Below are 26,407 nucleotides of genomic sequence, written 5' to 3'. Positions count from 1 at the left end.
TCTTAAAGATACATAAGGTGCCATTGTTTGAGGATATAAACTAATCGAATTTTCTGTTCTGCCAAACACAGCCAATTGTCAACATCAGATGTTTACAAATCTAACCTAAAATTCTACACCAGCTTTTTAAAAATTGTCGAAAAGTACATAAAAATGATATAAAAAGCCTTAAAATTCGTAAATTCATTAAAAGTTCAAAAATTTTTAGAATTCTAAGATTAAGAAGCACGTTACTTTTTGGACATATTTTAAAACACTTCGAATATGGTGATCGAAAATAATGTATAACTATACCATAATTTTGAAAAATTCGTATTTAAAATGATATAATTCTATTTTTAAGATTTTCTTTTGGATTGTATTCTTTTGGAATTATGTCAATAATTAAGTTCGGATTTTTTAAAATAATGTATGTGTATTTTATGATTAAATATAAAGTCTAAAAAATTTTAGTTGCCTTTTGGATCACCTCCTATTTTACCAGACATAAAGGATCAATTGAAAGAATATTTATTACATCCCGATCGACTCCCAATTCATGATTATGAACGTTGTCAACAGTTTTGGCCTCGAGAACCAGATATTAACGATTTATTTTTCTTCGAAAACTCTCCCCTAGCCACCACTTTAAAGGTAAGTGGAAGTCATAAAAACGGATATAAATTGGCTTTAATACAGACATTTGCAAAAACTACCTAGACAGCAGAACAACTCCTTGAGTTAAACCGTGGAAATTTAAAAATACTCGAAGTCTATTTTATGCCTTCATCTTTTTTGTCTTTTTTACTATTAAAACTCCTTTACTATATTGCAATAGGATTAATTTAATTCGAAGTCATCAAGTAAATGCACTAACAGTTAACCTTTATGCATTAATTTAGGTCCAACGTCATCCCTTCACAGGAAAAATAATAGAATTCTGTGAAGTGACAGTAGATGAAGTTGGACTAACACCTAAAAATTCAACTTCTCTAAATCGTGCACCTGGTCCAATAACCGAACAAACTAGAGGTAATGCAGGAAACTATCCATTTTGGCCCGGTGGCTTTCCCGATCCGATTTCAGACATAACATTGGAGGAACAAATCGATTTGAGTAAAGGTACATTGTTTTGAGATTTCCAATAGAAAACAACTCTAAAGTTGAATAACTAGACTCTTTTATATACAGATTTATTATCAATACCACCTGGATTTTCACGCGGTTTACAATTTCGTGAAGATGGTTGCACTTTAGTAACCGATTCACCACCTGAACATGCTCCACATCAACAGCAAATCGAAAACGAAGAATCTCTTGAAGAATCGGTTGTAAATTTATTATCTGTTGTTCAAGAAGAAAATGATTTACTAGGTAAAATTCATTTAGCTGTTCATGGGATATTATAAGAGTCAATCTTTCGAAAGAGCAGGACTTTTTAAAATATAAATTTATAGTCTTAAAAGATAAATGTATTTTTCTCTCAGTCACATATAAGTGATTAGATTATCTTCTGAGACTTTGTGTGATTCATGATACACTCTGTATAGTATCACAAATTCTATAAAAATTTGTTCAATTTAGGTTTATGGACAGATAATAATCAAAATGTTGATAATACATCAACTAAACCAATTGATTCGTTGTCAAACTTTACTATTGATGATAAAAATGTTATACCAGAAGAGAGTTCAATCCCTGTATTAAATATAACTGGAACATCGTCACAATCATCTAGTACAAGACATTCACAATGGGCTGAAATGATTGACGTTAATAAACCAGTTACTGATTTTCATGAAAAAATACCTCATATGGCGCATAAATATAATTTTGAATTAGACACATTCCAGAAACAAGTACGTATTTCACTAGAAAAGGCGCTATAAAAACTATACGATTGAAAAGTTATACAAATGAATTCCTGCTTAATTTTAGGCAATTTTAAAATTAGAAGAACATTCGAATGTATTTGTAGCTGCTCATACTTCGGCAGGTAAAACTGTAGTTGCTGAGTATGCAATAGCATTGTCACAACAGCATATGACCCGAACAATATATACGTCACCAATAAAAGCGTTATCAAATCAAAAATATCGTGATTTTAAACATACTTTTAATGATGTTGGTCTAATTACTGGTGATTTCCAAATCAATGATACTGGATCATGTTTAATAATGACCACAGAAATTTTACGATCAATGCTTTATTGTGGTAGTGACGTTACAAGAGATTTGGAATATGTTATTTTTGATGAAGTTCATTATATAAATGATGCCGATGTAAGTTCAAATTTTTACCCATATAGAACTCTGCACTTTTCTTATAGTAAATGAAGTAAAGCAAAGGTCTCTACGGATATGAAGTCCAGGGAAGTCGAAGTTAAAACATAGGTATTAATAAACGCCTTCAAGAGCGTATACAATGACTTCCTAATAACTTTGTACCCGTTGATCTATTAATGAACGACTAGGTTACATAGATTCAGATAATTTAACTTAAAGTCATTTCCTACAAGGAAAGTGCAGTTTTTTGTTTTTAACTGTTTTTTTAATATCTGTTTTAAATTTCGAACGTATAATTTAAGCGTGGCCATGTTTGGGAAGAAGTATTAATATTATTACCAGATCATGTAACAATTGTAATGTTAAGCGCAACCGTCCCAAATACTTTCGAATTTGCCAGTTGGGTTGGCTATACAAAACAACGTAAGGTGTATGTGATTAGTACCCCCAAGCGTCCTATACCACTTGTACATTATTTATATACAGGATGTGGGGGAAGTACAAAAAATGATCGATTTATGATTGTTGATGCTGATGGTAATTTTAGTAAAATAGGGTAAGTAATACTCAAATTAATTTTTTACATCTATTTCGCTTGATTATTAACAGATGACATACGCTAAGCTACATACGTTTAGAAAGCCTTTGATCTGGACTCTCATTTATGACCTGTAAGAGCACTTATGGCGGCTCAGTTTGAACTGCCTCATTTTTTACCTCGTATAGCACAAGCAAAAAAATTAGTCCATACTTCAAAAAATTCTTTACATGCAAAAGAACAGATTAAAACCATTTTGAACTTTCCGTGATTTGATAAATCTACTACCATCTTTTTCTAGATATGACGCGGCTGTTGCAGCAAAATCAGCGAAATCAGGTAACGCAGCTAATCAGAAACAACAATATACCCAAAATCAAGAGAAAACAATGTGGATTGGTCTAATTGATCACTTAAAGCGAGGTGATAAGTTACCGTTAGTGGCGTTCACGTTATCACGAAAACGTTGTGATTTAAATGCGGATGCATTAAGTTCCATAGATTTAAACGACGCTACGGAAAAACATCGTGTTCACTCGTTTTTTAATAGGTGTATTAAAAGATTAAAAGCTGAAGATCAAAAATTACCACAGGTATTTTATTTGTTTATGTAAAGAATTTTTTTTCTTGAATAACCCAAAAAATTTATTACAGGTACTTAAATTACAAGAGTGTTTAGAAAAAGGAATTGGAGTTCATCACAGTGGAATATTACCAATTCTCAAAGAAATTGTGGAGATGTTATTCCAAAGTGGATTGGTTAAGGTAAAATTTGAATTATACAAAAACCTTCTTGATTGGAAGAAGGTTTAGTTTATTTCAGATTATAAGTAAAAATTATAAGCGAAATTTTTAAACAGTATAACGAAAATTTTTGTATATTTTAGATTTTGTTTGCAACTGAAACATTTGCAATGGGTGTTAACATGCCAACAAAAACAGTGTTATTTGATGCTGTTCGAAAATTTGATGGTAAACAAGCGCGTGATTTATGGCCGGCTGAATACATACAAATGGCTGGACGTGCAGGGCGTCGAGGCCATGATGATGAGGGTACTGTGATTATTATTTGTAAGGGGCAAGTTCCATCAATGGAACAATTGAAAGCTATGATGCTGGGTAAGTATTTAAAAAAATTATGTTTCATTATTTAAAAAAATATTAAAAATGTCTTTTTTAAAGGATAGACATTACATTAATTTAGCGTGCATTTTATTCAGTAGCGTATTTAGGATTTTTGTTTAACAAAATTTTAATAGTTTAGCGTTGATTAATGTTCTTAATATTTCTTGGTGTCAAAAGGGGTCCCTGGCTAAAGAGGGCAGAGGGAAAAACTAAGAGCAAAATCGTATAATTCTGAACTACTAAAAAATAATTCCTGAAAACTTCATGTTATGCTATCAAGAAAATTTTCTGAAATTACATTTGTTTCTTTTTGTTTAAGGTAAACCAGAAAAATTACAATCCCAATTTCGTCTAACTTACGGAATGTTATTAAATTTATTAAGAGTGGAATCATTAACTGTGGAAGGTATGTTATCGCATAGTTTTCGTGAAGTTGAGCATCGAACACGCGCTGTTATATTAAAGAAAGAACTGGAAAATACTGAAAAACAATTAGAAAATCTACCAAAAAATATTGCTGAACATTTACAAAAATTGGCATTATATTATGATGCTGCATCGAGCTATTTAGATCTTCGTAAATCTATTTGGGTTTGTATTAATTTAAATTTTTTTATTTTTTGCTTGGAAAATAAATTTATTTGTTTGATTGTAGCCTAATATATTGCAAAAATTTGCTTTAAAAGAATTAGTACCTGGACGATTATTGCTGATAAACTATAAACATCATATTAACAAATTAGCATTGTTGTTAAATGTTCAAAGTAAAAAAGATACGGCGTATGTGGTTCTGGTTTTAAATCACCAAAAAACTCAAGAAAATGATGATATACGATTAACAACGAAAATTTTACCCAATCAAGGTAAATTTTCCAATAGAGAAATTTTCATTTTGATCTTAAAGTTTTTATTTAGAGATGATCGAATGAATTATAGAAGGGTTTGCATGAAACACTGTTCTCTGAACCACGATTGAAGTACCCTTTGATATTCAAGGTCAGAGATCGTATACTTAGATATTAAAAAGTTATTTCATTTATTATATTAAATATTTTTCAATTTCCAAATAAATAAAACAGATTTTTGTTTATAAAAAAAGGCGGCTCTTTGATGCTTGCCTATGGGCGGCAAATTCGTAAATCCGCTCCTGTTCGAATTTAATTAAGTGTATGTAATTTTAGATACTAACAAGAATTTAAATAAAGAAGAAGAACCATCAGATGAATATTATAAAATGTTATCATTTGCATCTGAATCACTATTTCAACCAGATGGTGTGGGTGGTCACGAAGTAATAACAATTACATCAATTGATATATTTGAAATAGTTGCAAAAGTATTAAAAATAGACACAGATTTAGTGTTAAAGGATTGGGATAAAAGACAAATTGAACGATTCCGTAACGATCCAATTGGTAAAACATGCAATGAAGCAATACAAGAATTAACAAAATTAACACATAATACAAAAACAAAAAGTGCTATGAAATATTTAAATGTGATCACGGATTTAAAAGTGAAAAATTTAGAGATATTAATGAAAATGGATCAATTAACACAATTACAATCAAAATTAAATAAAATGATTGAATATACAAAAATTGCTAATTTTGATAAACAATTTGAAGAAGTTTATAAAAAGAAACATTTAGAGGATAAACGACGTAATTTAGAATATTGTATCTCACATCAAAGTATGTCATTGTATCCAGAATATGAGAGCCGTATTGCAACATTAATGGAATTGGATTATATTGATACACAACGCCGAAGTAAGTATGATTTGCTTTAATTGTGCCACTAGTTTAACAGTGACCATTGTTATTTTTTAAATCCTGACCCAAAAAAAAAGAGTGTTATAAGTTTGACCGCTATATTTATCAAATTTTGATAAACCTAGTATGTAATCCTACTTAATTTGGGACATACTTTTCAAATTTATGATCAAACTTAACCTAGCTCTAATAGATTTCCAGAATGTGGAATCCTAGTTACGGAAGTCAACACATAAATGATAACTACCGAAAAACTGGCACCACAGCTGAAAAGAATGACCCAAAATTAGTGGGTTTCAAAAAAAAATCCAATAAAATCGTATAAAATTTGCCTGTGTTAACAAAAAATCGAATTTTTTAAGTTTACGACTTTATGTATCAAACTTTTTACGTATAAATCATACGTTTTGTTTTGTTCCTCCTCTTTTTCTAATGCACCGGTGACGGGTGCCTCCTTTTGCCACGCCCTAGTTACAGACCTGCCTGTTTTAGTTGTGTTATAAGCTTGACAGCTAAGTGTGTGTGTGTGTGTGTGTGTGTATGTATATCTGTCTGTAGCATCGTAGCTTCTAAACGGATGAACCGATTTTGATTTTTTGTTTGTTTGAAATGTAATTTGATCGGCAGTGTTTTTAGCTATGTATTAAGTGCGACTTTAGAATTTCTAGAGAAACTGGAAAATATTAAAAACACTCGTGATCAAATTACCTTTCAAACAAAACAAAATCAAAATCGGTTCATTCGTTTAGTATCTGAGTTTGTGTCGAAGGTTTCATTAAATTTTAACTTTCGATCATATGTTATTAAGATTTTTTGAATTTATTGTCAGTTTTATTTTACAGTTAAATTGAAAGGAAAAGTTGCCTGCCAAATTGGTACAAATGAATTAATACTTACTGAATTAGTTTTACGTAATGTGCTAACGGGCTTACGTGCTGAAGAAGTAGCTGCATTATTATCATGTTTAGTGTTTCAAGCCAAAACAGATGTTGAACCAAATATGACAAAAACTCTATTAGAAGTAATTATTTAAAAAAAATACCAACTTCTTTTAAATTTTTTAACTTTTTTCTATTTTATTTCATAGGGAAAACAAGCAATTGAAAAAATTAAAGCTGATATTAAAGATGTAGAAAGAAAATATGCTATTAGTGATGATGAAATTTTAGCAAGTGAAGAATTAAATTTTGGACTAGTTGAAGTGGTTTATGATTGGGCAATGCAAGAAGTACGTTACTAAAAATTTGGTCCTTTCTTTTTAGTTTTGTGTTTTACATAATTTTTTTGTTTGTTTAGCCTTTTGGAAAAATTATGGAAAAAACTGATATACAAGAAGGTATTATTGTCCGTTGTATTCAACAATTAAACGAAACATTAAATGATGTTAAAGATGCAGCTGTTATTATTGGCGATCCAAAATTATTGACCAAAATGGAAGAAGCATCAAATTGTGTAAAACGTGATATTGTTTTTGCTGCCAGTTTATATACACAAGATGATACTACTATTAAAGTGTAAAAATGCTACATTATTTTGTATTTAATTATTTAATAAACTTGCTTTTGCTTAGCAAAATCATAAATCAGTATACTCTTATTTGTATAGAGATTATACTATAAAGCTGTATAAACATAGGAAACGCAAAAAGTAAATTCTTGATAGCAGCGAGAGAGGTAGAAAGAGGCAGAAATTGTAAACGTATTAGACATACGAAGGCATACTTTATCTGTCTCTCCCCAACTTTGCAGCTCTATGGTATTTGTGTAAAAAATTTAAATTATAAATACATTTAAAGTACGAATTTTTATTTTACTCAGGAGTAAAAGGTAAATTTTTTCCCATCAATCAGTATGTGATTAAATAGAATGTTCCAAAAATAGTGAACAGAAGAAAAATGACGGATATGGAATTTTTAATCTCCATGATGATCAAAAGTTCGAGCCCCCTTTTGAGTGATTTCTGTGCTCAGGCCAATCTCACACTATATATTTGTTTGTATCTAGGCGACGATTTTCTTTTACTAAATCTTAAAATTATTTATTAAATTTCTATTCAAAATAGTAATATTCTGTAAAAATTATTCGAATCATCGAGAGTCAGTCTTTATTCCTTACTTAAACATGGATGATCACGATGACGACAGTCGTAGTTTAACAGTTTTGCCAGCTGATGAAGAATATCTCGTTCCAATTTCAGACACTTTTGGTGTTTGGCCCCGGGTCAAGAAACAAGGGAAACCAGAATACGCATATAAAAGTCCTTCGGTAATACCAAATCTTACTGAAAAGGAACTGTCATTATTAAACTTCTATAAAAGAATCGGACTAACTACGAAACAAAAACGTGATTTACATGTGTTATTAATACGTATGTCATCAGTAAAGGATTTAATAGATGTATCAAAAGAAATTTTTAATGATGTTAAACATACTATTTGTTGTCCGGATAAACGATGTTTATGTGATCCGACTCATCAATTCAGGATATCAACTAAATACGCTTATCAAAATCACGTTGGCAAACGTACATTTGGTAAAGTATGTATTTGTATATATCTCTTAAGCAATTGTTTATATTTCAAAGCTCTAAATCAACTTATCAAAGAAAGTTCCAACACTGTCAGTCTGTCAACGGACCCATCAGCATCAACGGAATTATTTGAATTATGAATTTGGTTAGTCTTGTAATTAGGTATTTTGTTAAAGGCTGTCGATGATTTCGAAATTGAAAAATTAGCTGAATTAAAAAACACAGAAAATGAGTTAACTAAAATAAATAGAGAATTAACCAAACTGAGAGGAATAATTAAACATGAAGATGAAGATTTGAATAATTTTGTTGAATCATTACTGTTTAAAGATGTACAACATAATAAAGAAAAATTGCATTATTTAGAAGAAAAGTTACGTAGGTCTTATATGTAATAAGATTGATAACCACCTAAAACAGGGACCATATTCTTAAGTTTATGTGATACTTATTAGTCAATAGTTTATTCGAATGAAAAAGGCATAGCTATGTGTGACAGAAGAATTTTGAAAGAAACTTATGCGTACATCATACATTCGCCGCTATTTAGATGGACTATATACGCATACGCTTCCGTCAAAATAAATTTCTCTTGAAAAGGTTGTTAAACGAAGTTCAGTTGTCCACGTTCATATTGTCCATTTTATTAATTGGATAAGTTAGTATGTAATGAGCTCATTAAAAAACCTCTCATGAAATCATGAAAGATTTCAGATTATTATAAGAATATTATAATAATAGAATATTTTTTACTCCCTTATGTGACTTTGAGCACCGAGTTTTCCTAATTACATAAAAGAGGCTTTTATACATTATGAAAAGGGCAAATGACACTATTACCCCTTTTGGAACAGAACTTGGGTAAATATAATAATTAGATATTGAACATTTTTAAAGTTAAGAATACGTGTCATCCTGTTTTGTTTTTCTTTTTTGTACATTTAATAAAAATATATAAAATGGAATTAATGGTGTATCATTATTATTAATTATTTGGTCAATGGACACCGAAAGTAAAGCCAAACTCAGCTCTATAATTTATTTTTAGAAATGTTTGTTATATTGTTATATTTCACCAAAATAACCTTTGAAGGACCATAGCTCGGAAGGAAAGGATTTATGAAGGTTGAATCCACAAGACCTTTTGATCATCATGATCAAAACTAACTTAATCCATAGCTTTCAAAAAAATTTAACCGAAACCAAAAACTATGTATTGTGTCCGGGGTCCTCTGTTACTGGTGTAACCAATCTTGTGTGTATCTAGGCAACTACAGTTACCTGATAAAAAAAATTCGATTTCTTTGGTCTTTGTTGTGACACCGCATTAAATTAAACGTACCTATATATCAACTTTGCGTACAAAATTGTAATATCCAATAAAAATTATTCAAGTCATCCAGATTTAATTATGCCTTAATAACATGGATATGGCTCACAATGACGACAGTCTATCTAGTATCGATGTGATGTCAGTTAATGAAGATTTTATGATTTCAGAGACAGATATGGCAAAGAAATACAAACAAGAGTCATTGAAGCCAAAAGTTTTACCAGGTCTTAATAAAAAGGATTTGTTGTTTTTAAATTTATATAAAAGAATGGAAATGAATCCAGAACAAAAACGTGATTTTCATGCGCTATTAGTACGTTTGTCATCTGTGGCAGATTTTGTAAATTTATCAAAAGTTGTCTTTAATGATATTAAAGATACTGTTTGTTGTTCGGATAAATCGTGTTTATGTGATCCGACTCGTCAGTTCAGGATATCAACTAAAGATAGTTTTAAAACTGATGTTGCCAATCGTACATTTGATAATGTATGTATGTTCATATAATAATAAAAACTTCTTTCTATTTCAAAGATTTAAAGGCCCTGAATATTATAATCAGAGTTTTAAAATCCAAACTAAAAAATGTAAAATAAAAGAAATAAATTTAAAAATCTAAAACCCGACTGCGATAAATAAAAACTGAAAAGAATAAAACAAGTCTAGTAATTTACAAAGCGACTTTAACAGTCGGGCGCCATTATTAGGACCATTTGAGTCGGTATAAATTTTAATGGATCCCGACTGTTAGTCACTATTAAAAGTACTGGACTTGTTTTATTCTTTTCAGTTTTTATTTAACGCCGTTAGGTTTGTTGATTTTTTAAATTTAATGTTCCAATTCGTTTTGATAAAATTAGCTGAATATTTAAAAAAAATCACCTGTATGAATAGCATAGAATTTATTTTCAATTTACGATTTTCTCTCTGAAAATGGTGTGTTAAAGGATATGGATGATTTTAAATTAGATAAATTATCTGAATTAAAAGATACGCAAATGGAAATGGTTAGAATAAATAGAAAACTAAATAAACTGCGTGGAACAATTAAACATGAAGATGAGGATTTGAATAATTTTGTTAATTCATTATTGTTGCGTAAAGATGTGGCTTATAATAAAGAAATTTTATATTATTTAAAGGAAAAACTAAGCAAATATTTATAAGTTCATTTAAAATTTTCAAAATACTGTTTTATTCGAACGAAAAATATATTTTAAAAAACCCAGTTTGAGTATAGTTTTTTTTTTTGTTGATAAATTGATATATTGAAAATTTTATTTCAAATCAAAAATATGGTGGTTAGAATAAAAAGTTGAATGTTAATTATATGTTATTAAAATTTGAAAATTAAGTTATGAAAATTTGATTAAAAAAATTTAGCTATTTGATTATTCATTGATCAATATAATTGATAACTAAATGATATACATATTTCTCTAAAAAAAAATCCCCCATATAATTAAACGCATGTAATATATGTATAAGGGAGTTTTTAGTTTTCGATATGTAAAAAAACCTCATGCAATGTGTTTCTTAAAAAGGTAGTCAATAGGCAACTTGTATGACGTAAATGTTAAGTGTTTGTCAAATAATCAATAATTATTATATATGTATAACATAAACGTAATTCAAGTTGCCTAATTAATATTATTATCATAATTTTTTTTTGTCTATTTACAAGTTTCATTTTTTTGTTCATTTTCCAACTTTTATTTTATAAAATTCCAAGCTATAGTTGGGATGGAAGTTAAACAAAAACTTAATTATGTAAAAATAAAAAAAGCTAAATTATGTTATTATTACCTACATATTTAGTTATAAACTGATTATTTCGATTATTAAATACCTTCTTAATTAATTATTTATCATTTTGAAAGTTACACAATTATCTATGTATTTTGCTTTTTAAGTTTTGTTAAAATTTATTTTTCTCTTGGTATTGCGTTAGTAAGCACTTACTAGACGAAAAATGAAAATTTTAAAGAATCCATTATTATACTATTGTGTAACTGGAATGTATTATATGGGCATGTCATTCCCAGATATAAGTTTGGAACAAGATAAAGATGAAAAAAACAAATTAAAATCGTGTACTATTCAAAAATACACAATTTTTCCAATAGCAATTTCACTTTACATTTTAATGTTAATAACACAATTGGCTGATTTTTTTTTACATTTAGATAGCTTAACAAATATGACGTATAATGGAATTGTTACATTTTTTTTCCTGGTAAGTATCAAAAATATACCAAAGAACCTTCTCTTTTCTTATGTTTACAGTTAATAGTACAGGAAAAATAGCATATTTTGGCGACAAAACATGTACCACAATGAAACTTTGTTATTAAACTTTATCATGGCACTAGTAATGAAGATTTGCCGGGTTCTACCAAAATTTAGGCGTCCTACCCCCTCCCAGGGGAAAAATATCGATACATACAATTTATTTATACTCAAACTCACCTTCCTGAGCCTGCTATAAAAATTACAGTTTGATATCTCTTTTTGTTTTTGCGTTATCGTGCGCTCATGGGCGAGTGGACAGGCGGACAAACGGAAATATCTCATTAGGTGATTTTATGAACACCTATAAAACTTGGAACTATAATTAGTATTACTTGATATGTATTTCATAAATACAGGATAGAATATCTCCGTCAGTGGCATATAGTATAAAGCTTTTAATTTAAGACCGGCTTGTTGTTTAAGGTCAGCATAACTAAATTTCGAATTATTCGAAGTAATGGCTGTCAATATTTATTCAATGAAATTTACGAGAAAACAACATATGAAAATCAATTGGACCCAAATGAATTGGAAATTATTAAAAATGGTGTAGCTGATGCCAATAAAGCAAATCGATATCAATGGTTTCTGTATACTATGGCTTTCTCTTCTGCAAGTATACCAAATATTCTAAAAATACTTCTTACTGGTGAAGTTAATTTGCCAATGAAAATATGGTTGCCTTTTGATCCTAAAGAACATTTTCTATTATCAATGACTATCGAGATTGGTATGCATATTAATATTTAGGAAATGATTTAGGATACATGAAAATTAACTTATATGTGCTCATTCAGACATTCAGGCCTTCAGCAGTGCATTAAATACTAGATCTTTAAGCTAGGTTTATGTTTCTTTAACTTATTTAAAAATAAAATCATCTAAACAGCCAAAACTTAAAATTGCCCCAATACTTCAATCAATTTTCTGTGAGACTCATAGATGACTTTCTGTACGGAGGTGATAAGTATTTACTTTCTAGTGTTTGGCATACCATCGACAGTAATTGCTGGATTATTAGAGGCATTAGTATTAAATTTGATAATTCACGCTATTATTCAACTTCGTCTTATTCAGTTTAAATTTCGAGAGGCACTTTCGGAAAGAACATACGAAGAATCGAAAATGTATATTAAACTGTACAAATGTATTCAGTTACATCAAGATGTATCGCGGTAAGTTAGTATACTTACCAGTTGTGATGTACGTTGTCTAAGCAAATATTATCGATTTATCGCCTAAATTGTAGTGTTATGTACACAGTCGAGTAAATGAATGTAAAATAAAGGAGTTCAAGTTATTTTTTTATACTGAACAGATTTTAATCTAATACGGCTCTCATTTTGTTCATAATTAAATTTAGACAAACACTAATAATTTAATTTTTGACTTACCTCCCCCTCTTTTCGAGGGTTTGTCTTATAAGCCTCCGTGAAAATGTGAACATTGAAAACTGTTGCCGAAAAGTTCAGTTTTAAGCCAAAGGTCCTCAATATATTACGAATACTTTTAATGTTAAATAAATAGAATATGGTGTCCGGAAGTAGAGTATTTCTGTACCACTTTAAAGGCGTAAATCGAAAATTTACTGGCAAAAAGTCGATTCTTGGATCAGACTGTTTTTCCGATTAATATGTAGCTTAAAAGCAAACAGAAAACAATTTAAATTAAACTAATGTTTTTTTAGATATATTGAAGTTTTAAATGATTTGATCAGCCCAATAATGCTACTTGTGTTTTTATTCTATATGGTATTGTTTTGTGTCACAGGCTTTCAATTATTATTGGTATATATTTTTCATAAAACTCTTAAGAAACCACTGCCCAGAGCCGGTGTTTATAAGTGATTACTATCAGAATTTACTAATAGAATTACTTTTAAAAAGGCATTGAACTGTTGGGCTGTGGTTTATTATGAAAAATATTCAAAATATCTAAATATGTTTAAATTACAGACAGATCTTTTTACAATCGATTTTGCATGGATTTCGGTATTTTTAATGTCTAAAATTTTGGAGTTGTTTATCCTATATTATTATGGAGCAAAATTACATTTTGAGGTACGTATCTAAAATATCGCTTACCATAGTTAAAAACGCTTACCAGTTTTGTTTATTATATTTTTAACTATTATAAAATTTTAGAGTTTAAAAGTAGCAGACCAAGTCTGGGAAACTGATTGGTATATATTTCCTGCACAACATAATAAGAAACTACGCTCAATAATTATGTTTATTATATTACGAGCACAAAGACCGTTGCAAATTAAAGTTGGATCATTTTTTCCAATGTCCATGGCAGCGTATACATCGGTATTTATTCTTTTTATTTTGGAATATATCTACTTTTTCGAAAAATAATCTAAAAATTTTATTTACAGGCTATCAGAACAGCTTACTCCTTACTTACTTTTCTACGTAATTTTGTTTAAACTTCGAAACTTCAATCACTTATTAAACTAATTAATTACTAATATAAGTCTAACATCGTAGCATATACATTTAAAAAAATTAATGGTTCTATTGTATGTTATTGAAATGACAGTAGGTATCAGAGAATATATCGGTAAATTTACTGATATAGTCTCTGGTAGGTATTATATTAAACACGACACGGTCTATAGACAGCTTTAATAAAACCCATATATTTTATCTATGATAAAACCTTTGGCACATAACAAGCTTTAACACATAACAATTACAAAGCAAATTATGTACGTATTTACATCATCTGAAATTAAAGTCTATTTTCCTTTAACTTTCCCAAAATCTTTCTTGTTTCAGTACACCTCATTTACATATATCCACGTAATTTTTCTTCTATTAAAAATAAAATATTTTTTTGATAAGCCACATCTCTTTGTAAGAGCAATAAGTTAGAAAAATTACTGCTATCTTCGTCTTGATGTTGAATAATTCCTCGCATTTTGATTAATTGTTTGTTTATTCTCACTAACTCATTATTTGAAGCTTTTAATTCATTTAATCTTTTAACTTCATAATCTTCTGAGCTCTTAAACAAAATAATTCAAACAACCACATCAAAAAGTTGAAAACCATATCAACCATGTCAATGAGCTATAGGGTTGAAAATCGAAATGTCGATTGGATTAGTATCAAGGATGTGCCATTGGTTGCCAACCCCATTCTCCCTTATTTTATGGCGCGAAATAATGTTTTTGACTGTAAATGGCGGCATTGTCTCAACCATATGTGTAATACTCAAAGATTTTGTAAAAGTACTATTACTTTATCTATGGTAATACTCCTGTATAGCCAGCAGAGTGAGAGGTACGTGCAAAAACATCACGGTGCAGACGAAATATTCCTCTCACGCTCTAGATCACAATAAAAGAAAGTATGATTCCTGCGCATGCGCATAATATACAAAGTACTTTTGCTCTGTCTCGCTTGTTTTTGTCGGTCCCCCTCAAATTCTCATAGGAGACCATGGTCCGCTGGCGACATAGGAGTATTACATATATGGTCTTAACATATATGTAATACTTTGTAAGACAATGAACTTTTAAAGAACTTTTTATGTTCAAAATGTTTAGAGTACATACTTTACCAAATGTACGCTTAGAAACTCGTCTTTGTTGATTTTGACGACTAAACTTTGATGAGCGCCTGAATTGATTTGTTGGATCACATAAACATCGTTTATCCGGACAACATATAATGTCGCTAATATCATTGTATATATCTTTTGATAAATTTATTAAATCTTTTATAGATCCCATACGTATTAATAATGCATGGAAATCACGTTTCTGTTCTGTACCTAAATTTAATTGTTTGTATAAATCTAAAAATAACAATTCCTTTGTGTTAAGACTTGGAAATTTTTTTGGCTTTAATGCTTCCTGCTTGTATTCGAGTGTTTTTAATTCAACATCATATGTATGCACATTTGAAATTGCATGATCGTCTTGAGCTGGTATCAACGCAACGATAAACTATGCTCACTCTTGCCATCGTCATAATAATCCATATTTTGGCTAGAGATTTTTTAATGAAATTAAAAGTGACACATAATTTAAACTACACAAATCGTTAAACATTTTGTATATGGCAATAGTCGTTGCTTAGATACATTCATCTACAAAATTTATAGTCCGATCTAAAATTTATAACCGCACTATCGTAGATAAGTTTTAGGATTCCGTAGCCAAAAAGCAAAAGGAATTTTTATGTCTGCCTGTTACCCAGTAAATGAACCTCTAAATTCTTTCCTATAGCTTCGCTTGACCTAAAAATTTGGGATTAAGCTTTGTTCACCCTCTGGATCAAAAGTTATAAGGAGCCATTTAAATTTCAATATAAATTTTACAAGACCGAATTGATCTATGTTGCTCATTTACGAACTCGACCTCACTTTTTACGTCCTGATCAAGCTGTAAAAATTTCAGCAACCGGGAATGGACTAATTAATAATTAACATTAATAAATTTCGTCTTTTTTATTTTTAAATATATAAAATTTTTAAATACATTTTAATTATGTAATATTCATATGTTACCCGCCTCATCATAAACGTTTTCGACGCATGTGTATACAACAAAGAATAAACGTGGTGTTGACTGTTGTGTTATGTTTTATTTGTTTTTATCGAATTAGATTATTTAGTGGTTAACAAATTAAACATTTTTTATTTTAACAAAAAATTGTAATTATGAGCACAAAAACAGAAGATGACAAAAATTTAACCCTTGAGCCATTTCATTGTGAATTAAATATTCTCTCTCAATCGGATGGATCAGCTATGTTATGTGAAGGTACAAAGGATAAACCCAAAAATTTGTTTGAAATTTATAATTTCGTTACTCATTTTTATAGGAAAAACATCATTTATTGTGTCTGTTAATGGACCGGTCGATGTAAAATTACAAAAACTACAAATTGAAAAATCTACTGTTGAAATAATTTATCGACCGAAATTTGGTGTTCCAAGTGTGGATGATCGCTTTTTGGAAATGTTTTTACGGAATATTTGCGAAGCTGCATTGCATTCAAATTTATATCCACGAACAGCTATTACTGTTGTAGTTCAAGAAATGCACGATAATGGTGGTGTAAGTTTACAGTTTTTTGTATTTTTTAATTTTAGTTAGCGCCCAAATTTTCTTAACTCTGCTTTTTAGCATTCAAAATAATTTTATGAAACCAATTCGATTGCCAACCATTCTGAAACTATTTCAATGTCGAATGATTATTTCTTGGATCATTATTATTTATTTCATGAATTTGATTTTGTTTGGAATAATTAAAAACCAAATGTAATTTTTTTTATCTCCAGTAGAAATTAGCATGTGCCACAAATGCGTGTTGTTTAGCACTAATCAATTCTGGATTGTCAATGCGATTTCTGGTGGCGGCTGTGACGTGCATACTGGATAAAAAACAACAATTTTCATTGATTTCATCATCGCATCAATTACAACAACAATTCTACGACGAATATCCAATGGCAACATTTACATTTGTTTTTGAAAATATTAACTATAATATTGTGGCCTCCCATACTACGGGCACATTCACAGACGAACAATACACAGAGGCTGTTCATCGTTGTAAATTAGCTAGTGAGAAAATATTTGAATTCTATCGTAATATTGTTTGTAAATATGCGAAAAAGATTGGTAAACGGATGGATGTACAATAAAATTATATATAATTTTTCTAAATAATTGTTTCATTTATTATTTCGAGTTCCTTTTAACGTCATCTGTTTATGTAATCGAGTAATTTGTTTGAAATAAATATTTTTTGGCTGGTAGACATGCTTGGACCTTTTTTCTTTGCCGCAAATTAACTCTTCTCATCAACCTTCTCCAAAATTTGCTATACCCCGCTTATGTTTCCTCTAGCTATTTGGGCACTATCGAATCTACAATCTCCTTTGCAAAAAACAGGATAGAGCTCCATTTTAATTTGATAGATATCTGGTTCGGAACCTGCCACATTACTTGGAATTAATACCGTAGCAAAACTTGTTATAAACATCTCTTGCGTAAGACAGTTTTAAACATGATAATTTTTGTTTTTAATTTTCCATCCTATAATTCGAAAGCAGAATGGAAAGTAGTAAAAAAGGTATCAGTTCATTTCTAGGGCGAATGAGATGCAGTATCTAGTTTTTACATATGGGGATCTTTCGTGGTCAAACAGGGGTCATTTTTTCGTGCAGATTCTTCTTCCAGAAAAACAACTTTTGTTTGAAATATTTTTTCCTAGTTTCTGTAAGAATAGCATAGGAAAAAAAATTGCTTTTTCAGAAGACATTGGTAGACCGTGAAGACTTACTCATACAGCCTTTTAAATCTCCAATAACAGGTAAGCATTAAGGTGTTATTTTAAAAAAAGAAATATTTTTATTACGAAACTATTTGTTTTATTTCGAATTGTATAAAATACATAATCACTCATCACATTATTTACAGTTAATCCTTCAGGTTTAACAATGTCCGACAATATCAAAATATTCTGATATTTACTGTTAATAGCACTGTAGTATTTAAAAACCTTAATAAGGAATTTTCTTAAAAATATAACTAAATAATATTCAATTCTCAGTGGTTATCCATGAATTGTAAATCGGAAAGTAATAGTAAAGTGTTCGGTAACGGCCGAGGTTGTGGTGATAACACTGTAAACGTTTGTCTCTCTGTATCTACATTTGTTCTGAAAGAAAATATATTGTTTGCATTAAATTTTAAAAAAGTATTAATCTTTTTTATGAATTATGAAATTTAAACAACTAGGTAAACTTTTGGTAACATGTATAGTTTGATGCATAAAAATCTTAAACTTCAACTTACACGCAAACAAATCCAGCAACATTAGTTTGTACAACATCCTCTTCAAGTGATGCAGCAAAACTTACAGCTAATATATGATGTAGTATAGTTGGTCCAATTTGTACTGGTACCAATTTTAATTTATTATCTTCAGCTTTCATACCCAATGGCATACATGAGTCAGGTAAATCAGGTGCACCAATTTTAAATATTTTTGCTTCGTTCCATTTTACATCAAATGAATGTGGATAAAATGGTGTACGATTACCGTAGAAATATTCACGAACACGTGCATCACGGGCTTCAGCACGAACACTCATTATTCGCTCTACAACCTAAAATATATAAAATTTTGTTTTTATTAGGTCATGGGTTTCATCATAAGAGCCTGATCATTAATTTTAATTAACGTTAATACGTTTGATTAACGTCTACTCAAAACGTTAAGATATAATTATGGATGGTAGAGATAAGGAGAACCATCTGTGTATATAAAAAGTGTCCATCGAAAAGCAGCAAATAAGGGTGGCGCTGCTGAAAGTGTAAGTTTTAAAAGAAGTGCTCAAAATAATAAGAGTAAACAAGTTGTTCGAGAAGGATAAAGAATTTCACATAAAACACCTCCTTCTACACAAGCGCCATTCTGGTAAATTTTGTAACTGTTATTTGCTGTTTTTAGATGGACACTTTTGTACTTTAACTCCTATTTAAGATAGTTCTCCTTATCTCTACCCTCCATAGATATAATATTAAAAAATTTAACTTACACCACCACTTTTTGGTAAGAAAACTACTTTAACAAATGCAGGCATATCTCGTACTAGTTCATTATAAAGTCTTTCATGATCTAAAACTAATATTACGTCCACCTCAAATGCTTCAGCTGCATGAACGATTTGTGAATAACCCTGTGCTCTTACTGATCCACAAGTATTAATAATAACTCCAGACATTTTGGCTAAAAAACATGTAAAATTTCAATCATGCTAGTGCGCCATATGCTCTCACTATAGTTTAATATAGTTTAGATATAGTTTAATTTTTATAGTTTAATCACACATTAAAAATAATTATTTGGTTTTCTATCTAAGAGGTACTCTGGCGTTTTTAATAAGAACACACATCGTCCCTAAACAAATCAAAATTTTATTCCCAAAAATAGATAGAGCCGTGACGGAGCATAATTATCATGAATATTAATAGAGCCTTACCTTTTTTATGTGCTTGCATACGATCGGCAATAGTTTCAGCTAATCGAGTGACTAGGGAATTATATAAAATGGTATTTTGATGGGGCGAATTATAACCATAATGAAATACAAGAGGTGCTTCCTGAGAAAAACCATCTTCAACAGTTGCTGGTCGTTCAACTAGCAATGCACCTATTGTTCCGGGTATTGAAATTTGTCCTTGCCCCACATCTAAATCAACAAATATGGGACGCCTACCAGCACGTACAGCATAATTTAATAATAATCGGCATACGGTTGATTTACCTACATCGGTTGGTCCAACAACAATTGTAACTGGGCCTCGTTTACCACTTTTATCGGCTAACATTCGCATTTGTTCCAATGCCGCGTGACAATTTAAATACATTAACTGGAAAATTTTTTATTTAATTATTTGATATGAAACCTATACCGAAATAAGCGCCTGTGGCTGAATTTAAGGCGCCGATCTGGAGGGAGAGTGTGCAATGCAATGTTTGTCGATTATAGTTTTGAATTCTTACCATGGGCGTTTCTTTAGCTACATAGCTAACATCTGTTTTACCACGTAGTTCAACCGTACATCCATGCCATGTATAAACTGCAATTTTTGCTCCCGCGGTAAATTCATAAAATTTACCTTTAACAATTTCCGTACCAAAAATTTCTGCCATTCCATTTTTTAACTAAAAGAAATGTTTAATATTGAGATCTTACAAGGCAAATCACGAGTCCTTATTAATTTGTTACACAATTAAATGCAAAGAATAGCAACAAAATATTAATACTAACCTCTAAAATAACTTTTTCTTTTTTACTTTCTACTTCAAATCGTAATTCATGGTCAGGATCTAATTTAAATTCTTGTACAGGAGATGTTTTACTATCTTCTGTCATTTTTGTTAGCAAAATTCATCCAAACACTTGTAAATAAATTTATTTTACATATATATTTAATTCATTTGATGCTATAAATGTCAGTGCTTGTTCATGGGGGGGGGGTCATTTATATGGAGTATTCCTTTTGACACATAATTCACGGTGTATCACAATATTGTGGGTCAAGCAAACAAAAAAAAAAAACTTCTAAAACCGTCAACCTACTACTTTGTCATCGTAAGTCCGTGAAAAAAGTCGTAGCGAATTTTTCAAAATCCGTTGTATTTGTTTTGAAAAACATTTTCAAATATGCCATCACTCGATCTCCTGTTTTATTTATAAAAAAAGTTTTCCTGCGTTCCCAGACTCCCCTAAGATGACTGCGTGAGCGGCACTGTCGTCGAAAGGTTTATATTACAGCTCTCTTAAACTCATTAAAATTTCAGCCCTTTATCTTGAACCATTTGGAAGTAATTTGAGGGTTGCGAAATTTTTTTCTGTCATGACAGGAAAGGATAAGTGCACTAATCTGCAGAATTTCAGGATTATAAAAAAAAAATTTTTTTGCTTTTTTTTGTTAAAAAGTTACAAAGTTAACAATTTTGAGACCCTTAATATTATCCAACGAGTTTAATATGAAATTAGAATCAATAGACTCACTATTTGAAGCTCCTTCAAAGTTTCCACCTTCTATTTTATATAATATTGGAAAAAATGGAAACTAAAGCTTTGCCTTAATTTGCACCCTTATGGGAAAACTTTGATGTTTACGAATAAATGTTCAAAAAAAGTTACTTATTTTTCATAAGAAACATTTTTTGTGAACAGATATTTAGTTACATGCCATATGGAATTGAGTATCTTCGGTGAGCGCTCGTAAGTGCTCTGTGCTCAGTTTGTTTAAAACTTTAAACACACTAATGTTCAAAGGAAGGGAGAGCGCCCATGTCAAGTACATTTCCTTGGAGTTAAGTTTTCAAATAATTATTCATAAGTCATAACATCAAAACAAACAAGATTGTGGGTGTAATGTGTAAATGTAAAAAAGAAGGTGGGCCTCTCTGCTAATTGTAAAAATGACGCAAAATAAGATCTTTAAAGTAGAAATAAATGAAAATACAGCAAAACCTCCAGAATCGAATACAAGAGTGCCTTCAAGAATATTGCATTTTAGTGATGGGGACGTGGAAGTTTTCGACGAAGATGAACAAGAAACTCAAATAGCTCCACAAAACAAAGCTGTAATTGATCCAGTAAGTATCAATCATTTTAACATTACCTAGTGAAACGAGAAACGACTTCGTTATTTTCTTATGGGTACAACGTGCACAACCACAGTGATAGACTATATTATCTACAACAAATTTCATTATAAGCTTTCACCGTGGGCAAAACTTTCTTTCAAAATCACAATCAAAAATTGTTTTGCAAGATAATTAATTTTGATTAAAATTGTTTCATTTCGAATATTAATTTTACAGAGCAAATTGAAATGGGGTCCTTGGTTTGCACACAAAGCAATAAATACGGGCCAAACAGTATTAAGTGCCTGTGATTATGCTGGTGAAACGTTAGCATATTATTTAGGGATAACAAGTCCTAAATATCAATTTGAAATTGCGGAATATGAGAGAATGAAAGAACGCAAAAAACTAGAAGCTGAACAGAAGGAAAGGGAAGGATGGGTAAGCAATCAAGGCGAAGACGTTCAGACACAACAACCTCACCCACCAGACGCATTAGTTTAAAAATAACATGAAAATATCAAAACTGTAATTATCTATAGACAGAAATATTTGTTAACTTATTAAGCCGTTTTTTAATAAATTATTTATATAAATTTTTATTTTAATCAGACCATATTTTATAATCTTTGTTTCACCAGGTTTCATAATACAATCATTTGTTCTCAGCATGGTTGAAACTTTATAATAACAAAAAGAAAACCGACTTCAAAAGAAAAACTTTTCCAAAATAAATTAATATCTAAAAAGTAAAAAATAACGATAATATGATGTAGTTAAAATTATTGTTATTTTTGGAGTCGATGTCAGCCAAGCTAATGTAGTAGCAAACTGTTCTGTCAGAGTGTTTCCCTGGCTGACACCGACTCCAAAAATAACAATAATTTTAACTACAATAATTTATTTTGGAAAAGTTTTTCTTTTGAAGTCGGTTTTCTTTATGTTAAAAGTTTTTTTTATAGAGGAAATATTTTGACATCCTAAGAAAAAAGTCTGGGAAAGTTGAAAGGAATATAAAAAAAACATTACATAAAAATTAAATTGTTGAATTAGCGATGCAAGTATTTAAATATGATAAATAATTTATTTCAAGATATAAATATTAAGATATCCTATTTGACTTTTTCAATAATCAGCCAAATATTATTTATTTTACAGTATCATAAAATTGTTAAAGCTTTTAATTAGTATTTTAGGCACAAAATGTTCGAATACCCCCAGGACAAATTTTCGCAAAAGGAAAAATAACTTGATCAATAGCACTTCTCCTTAGCTATGAAGGAATCAATAAAGAATGATTAAAACAATTTTATTGATTCCCATATTCCTTTAATGTAGCCAATGTGTTTTCTAAAATTTTAATATTTTCAGTATTCACGTCATTTTCAGTCTTGATACCATTTTGAAGTTGTGTTACATTATCTTCCAATTGTTTCAAAAATTTTGCAGACTCGACCATCTGAAAATGCAAAGAACTTTTTAATTTATTTAAAAAAAAAATAGGTTGTTCAAATTTGAAGAAAATATTCCACTCTAAGATTTTAGGACAGAAAACTAAATTTAAGGAAAAATTCTTGGAAGTTAAAAATTTTTAATGACTTTGTTAATAAAGTCGCGAAGCACACCTCCCAATTTGACGAATTTTTATGATTTTATGAAGTACTAACCACGAACCCATATAACAAGGACGTGAAACTCGAGTGGAGAGGGTAGTAGGAAAAACGGCCCCTATCTGTGTGAGTCTAGTCCTCGGTCGTTGCGTACTTTGTACTGTGCTGTCTTTTGTTTTCAATCAATAGGGAATATTCATGAAATTTAAATTTGGTTCAAATATTTTTCTTCCGTAACTTTAATGACTGGAAATTTCAACTAAACCATTATTTTAGTAATTAATATCTTTTTAATTACTTAAAATTAATTAATAAAAGTACAAATTCAGTGAGGGCATTTAAAAATTTCTAAAACGGAAATTCAAATTTTTATACGGACGTGACATCAAAATACGTGCTTGTCAAATTTGTTGACATACTTTATGATATTAATTACTTACATTTTATATGGTATTTCATTAAATTATACGATTCTACAGCTTTTTATTAGAAAACATAATGATAACGAGTGTAAATTCTGTGTTGTAAATTCATTTTTTTAAAGTGTAATTTATACCTAGAACTGTCACCAATTGACAGATCACGTACTTATACGTCATCAACAGAGAGCGCCAAAAAACTGCGTAATTTTACTCTACTATATTAACAATAACCTACTTTTAACAAATCGTTTACATGATTTAAGGCATCATGAACAATGGATGACTGTTGAGTTAATTCATTAACATTCTGTGAAAAAACATTTGATTTATTCATCCTCTTAACCAACGTAAAATTACTAATACAATTTTCAAACTGCTCATTGTCCTCAAAATCGATCAGCTTTTGCTCAAGGTCTTCAATATTTGTATTCTGAGGTAAACTGAAATCTTCATTTGATGATAAGTCATTTTCCAATTCCCTAATTTTTTCTTCAAGATCACTATTTTCTTTCACAAATTCTTTGTAAAGTATTTGTTTCTTATCTTCAGAAAGTTGTCTTGGAGTTATATGAGTGGGTAGAACATTATGCTTCTTTTTGAAGACTTCTGAAAGTGTTTCTGATGAGAATGGTTTGATATCTGCATCTTCTTCACTTGTTTTAGAAAGTTGATTGCACGTTATAAAGAAAAATATCCGTTTTAAAATTTGGAACACTTCACTTGATTTAATACTGGATCCCGTGATAAAGTTTTCTGCTTCATTACTTCGGCAAAATCCATTTTCTATTAAAAACGGTTCGAGGATTGATTTTGTATCGTCTAATAAATCTCCCGAACCTGAATTATCGAATGAATTACCATTGCTTATTTGGTAGTAAGCCCATGTTAATAACTGAACCCTATTCTGTTTTGATAAGAGTGTTTTTACGAATTCGATGTCTTTATATTTAATTTCTGGATATCCTGCGGTAATTAGTACTTTTTGTAAAGATTCATATTGTTTCGAATTCATAGTAAAGTTACATTTGCTTCACGTTTTAAAATTTCAAAATAATAAATCTTGCATTTTAAACGTCATGTTTTACCAACTTTACTAATACCAACTTAAATTTAAAATATTTTCGTGTAAATTCTAGAGCAAAGATTCTAGAGCATTCCAGAAAATACAAATTATATTTCTAAAATAAAAATAATACATAGGTTCTAGAAGGTTCTTGTAGTACAAGTGAGAATTCGTTCCTCAAATTAAATATTACTGGCAATCATCAAAATTAGTCTGATTGGGTTCAAAAAAATAATATTTGAGAATGAACAATATTATGAATGTAAAAAGTTATTCAGAACCAAAATGAAAAGATCATTTGTTCTATATATTTTAATTTTGGAGAAGATTGGAAGAATTTAAAATCTTTAGACAAAAGAACTTAATTTTTTGGGTAAGTAATTTTGATCTTGCTAACAAAATCGTAAATTTTCTCACATATAAATAAATTGGTAATGAACGTACCCTAAATAATTAAAGTTGGGCGCAAAAACTACTACATTTAAACATGCAATGATGTAATTAGTGACATTTATTATAAAAAAAATATCGAGTCCATTTAAAAAACTGATAAAAATATATTTTTTGTAATTTTTTAGATTGATTTACAAGATCATAAATTTTATTTTCATTTAAAAATAATTACATACAGTCATTTATATAATTATTAGCCATCGCCTTGATTTGATGGCAGCTAATAATGCCATCATTTTCATAGACCTATGATATTATGATATGATGAATCGCGCAATATTAAAAAGAGAGAAGCATATTCATTGTACACCAAACACATACATGTTTACATCACAAAGAATAAAGAAATAATCATGTAAGAGGCACATTTAAGTTAATTTTGAAAACCACACAACTTTTGTTATCTACAGTTTATATTCTTGGTTTTTTTTTAACTCCTAATTTAAAAAATTTGGAGTGTTCATTCGTATTGAACGTATTTCTACAGTTTTGTATAGGGTGTCTTGAAAGAATGGAAATTTCTAATGTTAAAAAAATTAACACTCGCGATTTAAAAAAAATTTTGAATGATTCGTCCTGACTCGTGGATCTTGGAACCGGAGGAATTATATATACTCAACTACTATAAAGTTTTTCTACCATTGTAAAAAATCCCCAGAAAAAAATTTGGCTAAGATTTTATACATGCATAAAAATCCTTGGCAGACCTTATGGGGGGCTACGTTCCTTTCGAATCAAAGTCGGTGAAATATGTTGTAGATAGCGTCAAAATAAAAATTCCAATCCTTGTAAAGTAGCTTCAAACTTTCAAATAAAGCCCGGAAATTTGAAAACCAGAGACCTCCCAGACCAAAACCCTATTTCTATCGCC

At 29.8% G+C, this 26,407-nt stretch overlaps 6 protein-coding genes across 6 annotated transcripts; 3 read left to right on the top strand and 3 right to left on the bottom strand.

The window, feature by feature from the left end:
• Positions 1–110: 110 nt before the first annotated feature.
• LOC123291381 (helicase SKI2W) lies at positions 111–7,222 on the top strand. Its single transcript, XM_044871651.1, has 16 exons — positions 111–282; positions 454–633; positions 882–1,101; positions 1,171–1,353; positions 1,564–1,838; positions 1,918–2,262; positions 2,568–2,821; positions 3,105–3,396; positions 3,458–3,568; positions 3,691–3,922; positions 4,248–4,519; positions 4,584–4,791; positions 5,110–5,700; positions 6,546–6,724; positions 6,791–6,931; positions 7,000–7,222. Exons 1-16 carry the CDS (start codon positions 265–267, stop codon positions 7,219–7,221), a joined length of 3,723 nt encoding a protein of 1,240 aa, XP_044727586.1. The 5' UTR covers positions 111–264; the 3' UTR covers position 7,222.
• A 7,426-nt stretch (positions 7,223–14,648) lies between these two features.
• Positions 14,649–15,902, bottom strand: LOC123291517. Its single transcript, XM_044871827.1, has 2 exons — positions 15,421–15,902; positions 14,649–14,867 (listed from the first exon to the last, which is right to left on the bottom strand). Exons 1-2 carry the CDS (start codon positions 15,595–15,597, stop codon positions 14,649–14,651), a joined length of 396 nt encoding a protein of 131 aa, XP_044727762.1. The 5' UTR covers positions 15,598–15,902.
• Positions 15,903–16,438: 536 nt separating this feature from the next.
• Positions 16,439–17,541, top strand: LOC123293491 (exosome complex component RRP46). Its single transcript, XM_044874337.1, has 3 exons — positions 16,439–16,632; positions 16,694–16,929; positions 17,157–17,541. The coding sequence occupies exons 1-3, from the start codon at positions 16,530–16,532 to the stop codon at positions 17,517–17,519; spliced, it is 702 nt and encodes a 233-aa protein (XP_044730272.1). The 5' UTR covers positions 16,439–16,529; the 3' UTR covers positions 17,520–17,541.
• Positions 17,542–18,265: 724 nt separating this feature from the next.
• LOC123292132 (protein CLP1 homolog) lies at positions 18,266–20,843 on the bottom strand. Its single transcript, XM_044872687.1, has 6 exons — positions 20,658–20,843; positions 20,390–20,551; positions 19,866–20,256; positions 19,422–19,612; positions 18,676–18,989; positions 18,266–18,538 (listed from the first exon to the last, which is right to left on the bottom strand). Exons 1-6 carry the CDS (start codon positions 20,760–20,762, stop codon positions 18,427–18,429), a joined length of 1,275 nt encoding a protein of 424 aa, XP_044728622.1. The 5' UTR covers positions 20,763–20,843; the 3' UTR covers positions 18,266–18,426.
• An 857-nt stretch (positions 20,844–21,700) lies between these two features.
• Positions 21,701–22,596, top strand: LOC123293501 (protein FAM177A1-like). Its single transcript, XM_044874349.1, has 2 exons — positions 21,701–21,997; positions 22,226–22,596. Exons 1-2 carry the CDS (start codon positions 21,821–21,823, stop codon positions 22,490–22,492), a joined length of 444 nt encoding a protein of 147 aa, XP_044730284.1. The 5' UTR covers positions 21,701–21,820; the 3' UTR covers positions 22,493–22,596.
• A 592-nt stretch (positions 22,597–23,188) lies between these two features.
• On the bottom strand, positions 23,189–25,087 carry LOC123293493. The gene is made up of 2 exons (XM_044874339.1): positions 24,256–25,087; positions 23,189–23,447 (listed from the first exon to the last, which is right to left on the bottom strand). Exons 1-2 carry the CDS (start codon positions 25,030–25,032, stop codon positions 23,298–23,300), a joined length of 927 nt encoding a protein of 308 aa, XP_044730274.1. The 5' UTR covers positions 25,033–25,087; the 3' UTR covers positions 23,189–23,297.
• Between the last annotated feature and the right edge of the window lie 1,320 nt (positions 25,088–26,407).

The sequence above is a fragment of the Chrysoperla carnea genome, chromosome 2, assembly GCF_905475395.1.
Source record: "Chrysoperla carnea chromosome 2, inChrCarn1.1, whole genome shotgun sequence".
Lineage (NCBI taxonomy): Eukaryota > Metazoa > Arthropoda > Insecta > Neuroptera > Chrysopidae > Chrysoperla > Chrysoperla carnea.
Note: the sequence above shows the minus strand (reverse complement) of the source record. Positions and strands in the feature narration are given on the sequence as shown.

Coding starts and splice junctions, on each gene's coding strand:
- LOC123291381 (XM_044871651.1), top strand. Junction 634..881: donor CCCTAGCCACCACTTTAAAG/GTAAGTGGAAGT, acceptor GCATTAATTTAG/GTCCAACGTCATCCCTTCAC. Junction 4,792..5,109: donor GAAAATTTTACCCAATCAAG/GTAAATTTTCCA, acceptor ATGTAATTTTAG/ATACTAACAAGAATTTAAAT.
- LOC123291517 (XM_044871827.1), bottom strand. CDS start 15,597: ATGGGATCTATAAAAGATTTAATAAATTTATCAAAAGATATATACAAT. Junction 14,868..15,420: donor CTAAGCGTACATTTGGTAAA/GTATGTACTCTA, acceptor ATTTTGTTTAAG/AGCTCAGAAGATTATGAAGT.
- LOC123293491 (XM_044874337.1), top strand. CDS start 16,530: ATGAGCACAAAAACAGAAGATGACAAAAATTTAACCCTTGAGCCATTT. Junction 16,633..16,693: donor ATCAGCTATGTTATGTGAAG/GTACAAAGGATA, acceptor TCATTTTTATAG/GAAAAACATCATTTATTGTG. Junction 16,930..17,156: donor AAATGCACGATAATGGTGGT/GTAAGTTTACAG, acceptor TATCTCCAGTAG/AAATTAGCATGTGCCACAAA.
- LOC123292132 (XM_044872687.1), bottom strand. CDS start 20,762: ATGACAGAAGATAGTAAAACATCTCCTGTACAAGAATTTAAATTAGAT. Junction 20,552..20,657: donor AAGAAAAAGTTATTTTAGAG/GTTAGTATTAAT, acceptor CATTTCTTTTAG/TTAAAAAATGGAATGGCAGA. Junction 19,613..19,865: donor TATGCAAGCACATAAAAAAG/GTAAGGCTCTAT, acceptor CATGTTTTTTAG/CCAAAATGTCTGGAGTTATT.
- LOC123293501 (XM_044874349.1), top strand. CDS start 21,821: ATGACGCAAAATAAGATCTTTAAAGTAGAAATAAATGAAAATACAGCA. Junction 21,998..22,225: donor ACAAAGCTGTAATTGATCCA/GTAAGTATCAAT, acceptor TTAATTTTACAG/AGCAAATTGAAATGGGGTCC.
- LOC123293493 (XM_044874339.1), bottom strand. CDS start 25,032: ATGAATTCGAAACAATATGAATCTTTACAAAAAGTACTAATTACCGCA. Junction 23,448..24,255: donor ATGTAAACGATTTGTTAAAA/GTAGGTTATTGT, acceptor TTGCATTTTCAG/ATGGTCGAGTCTGCAAAATT.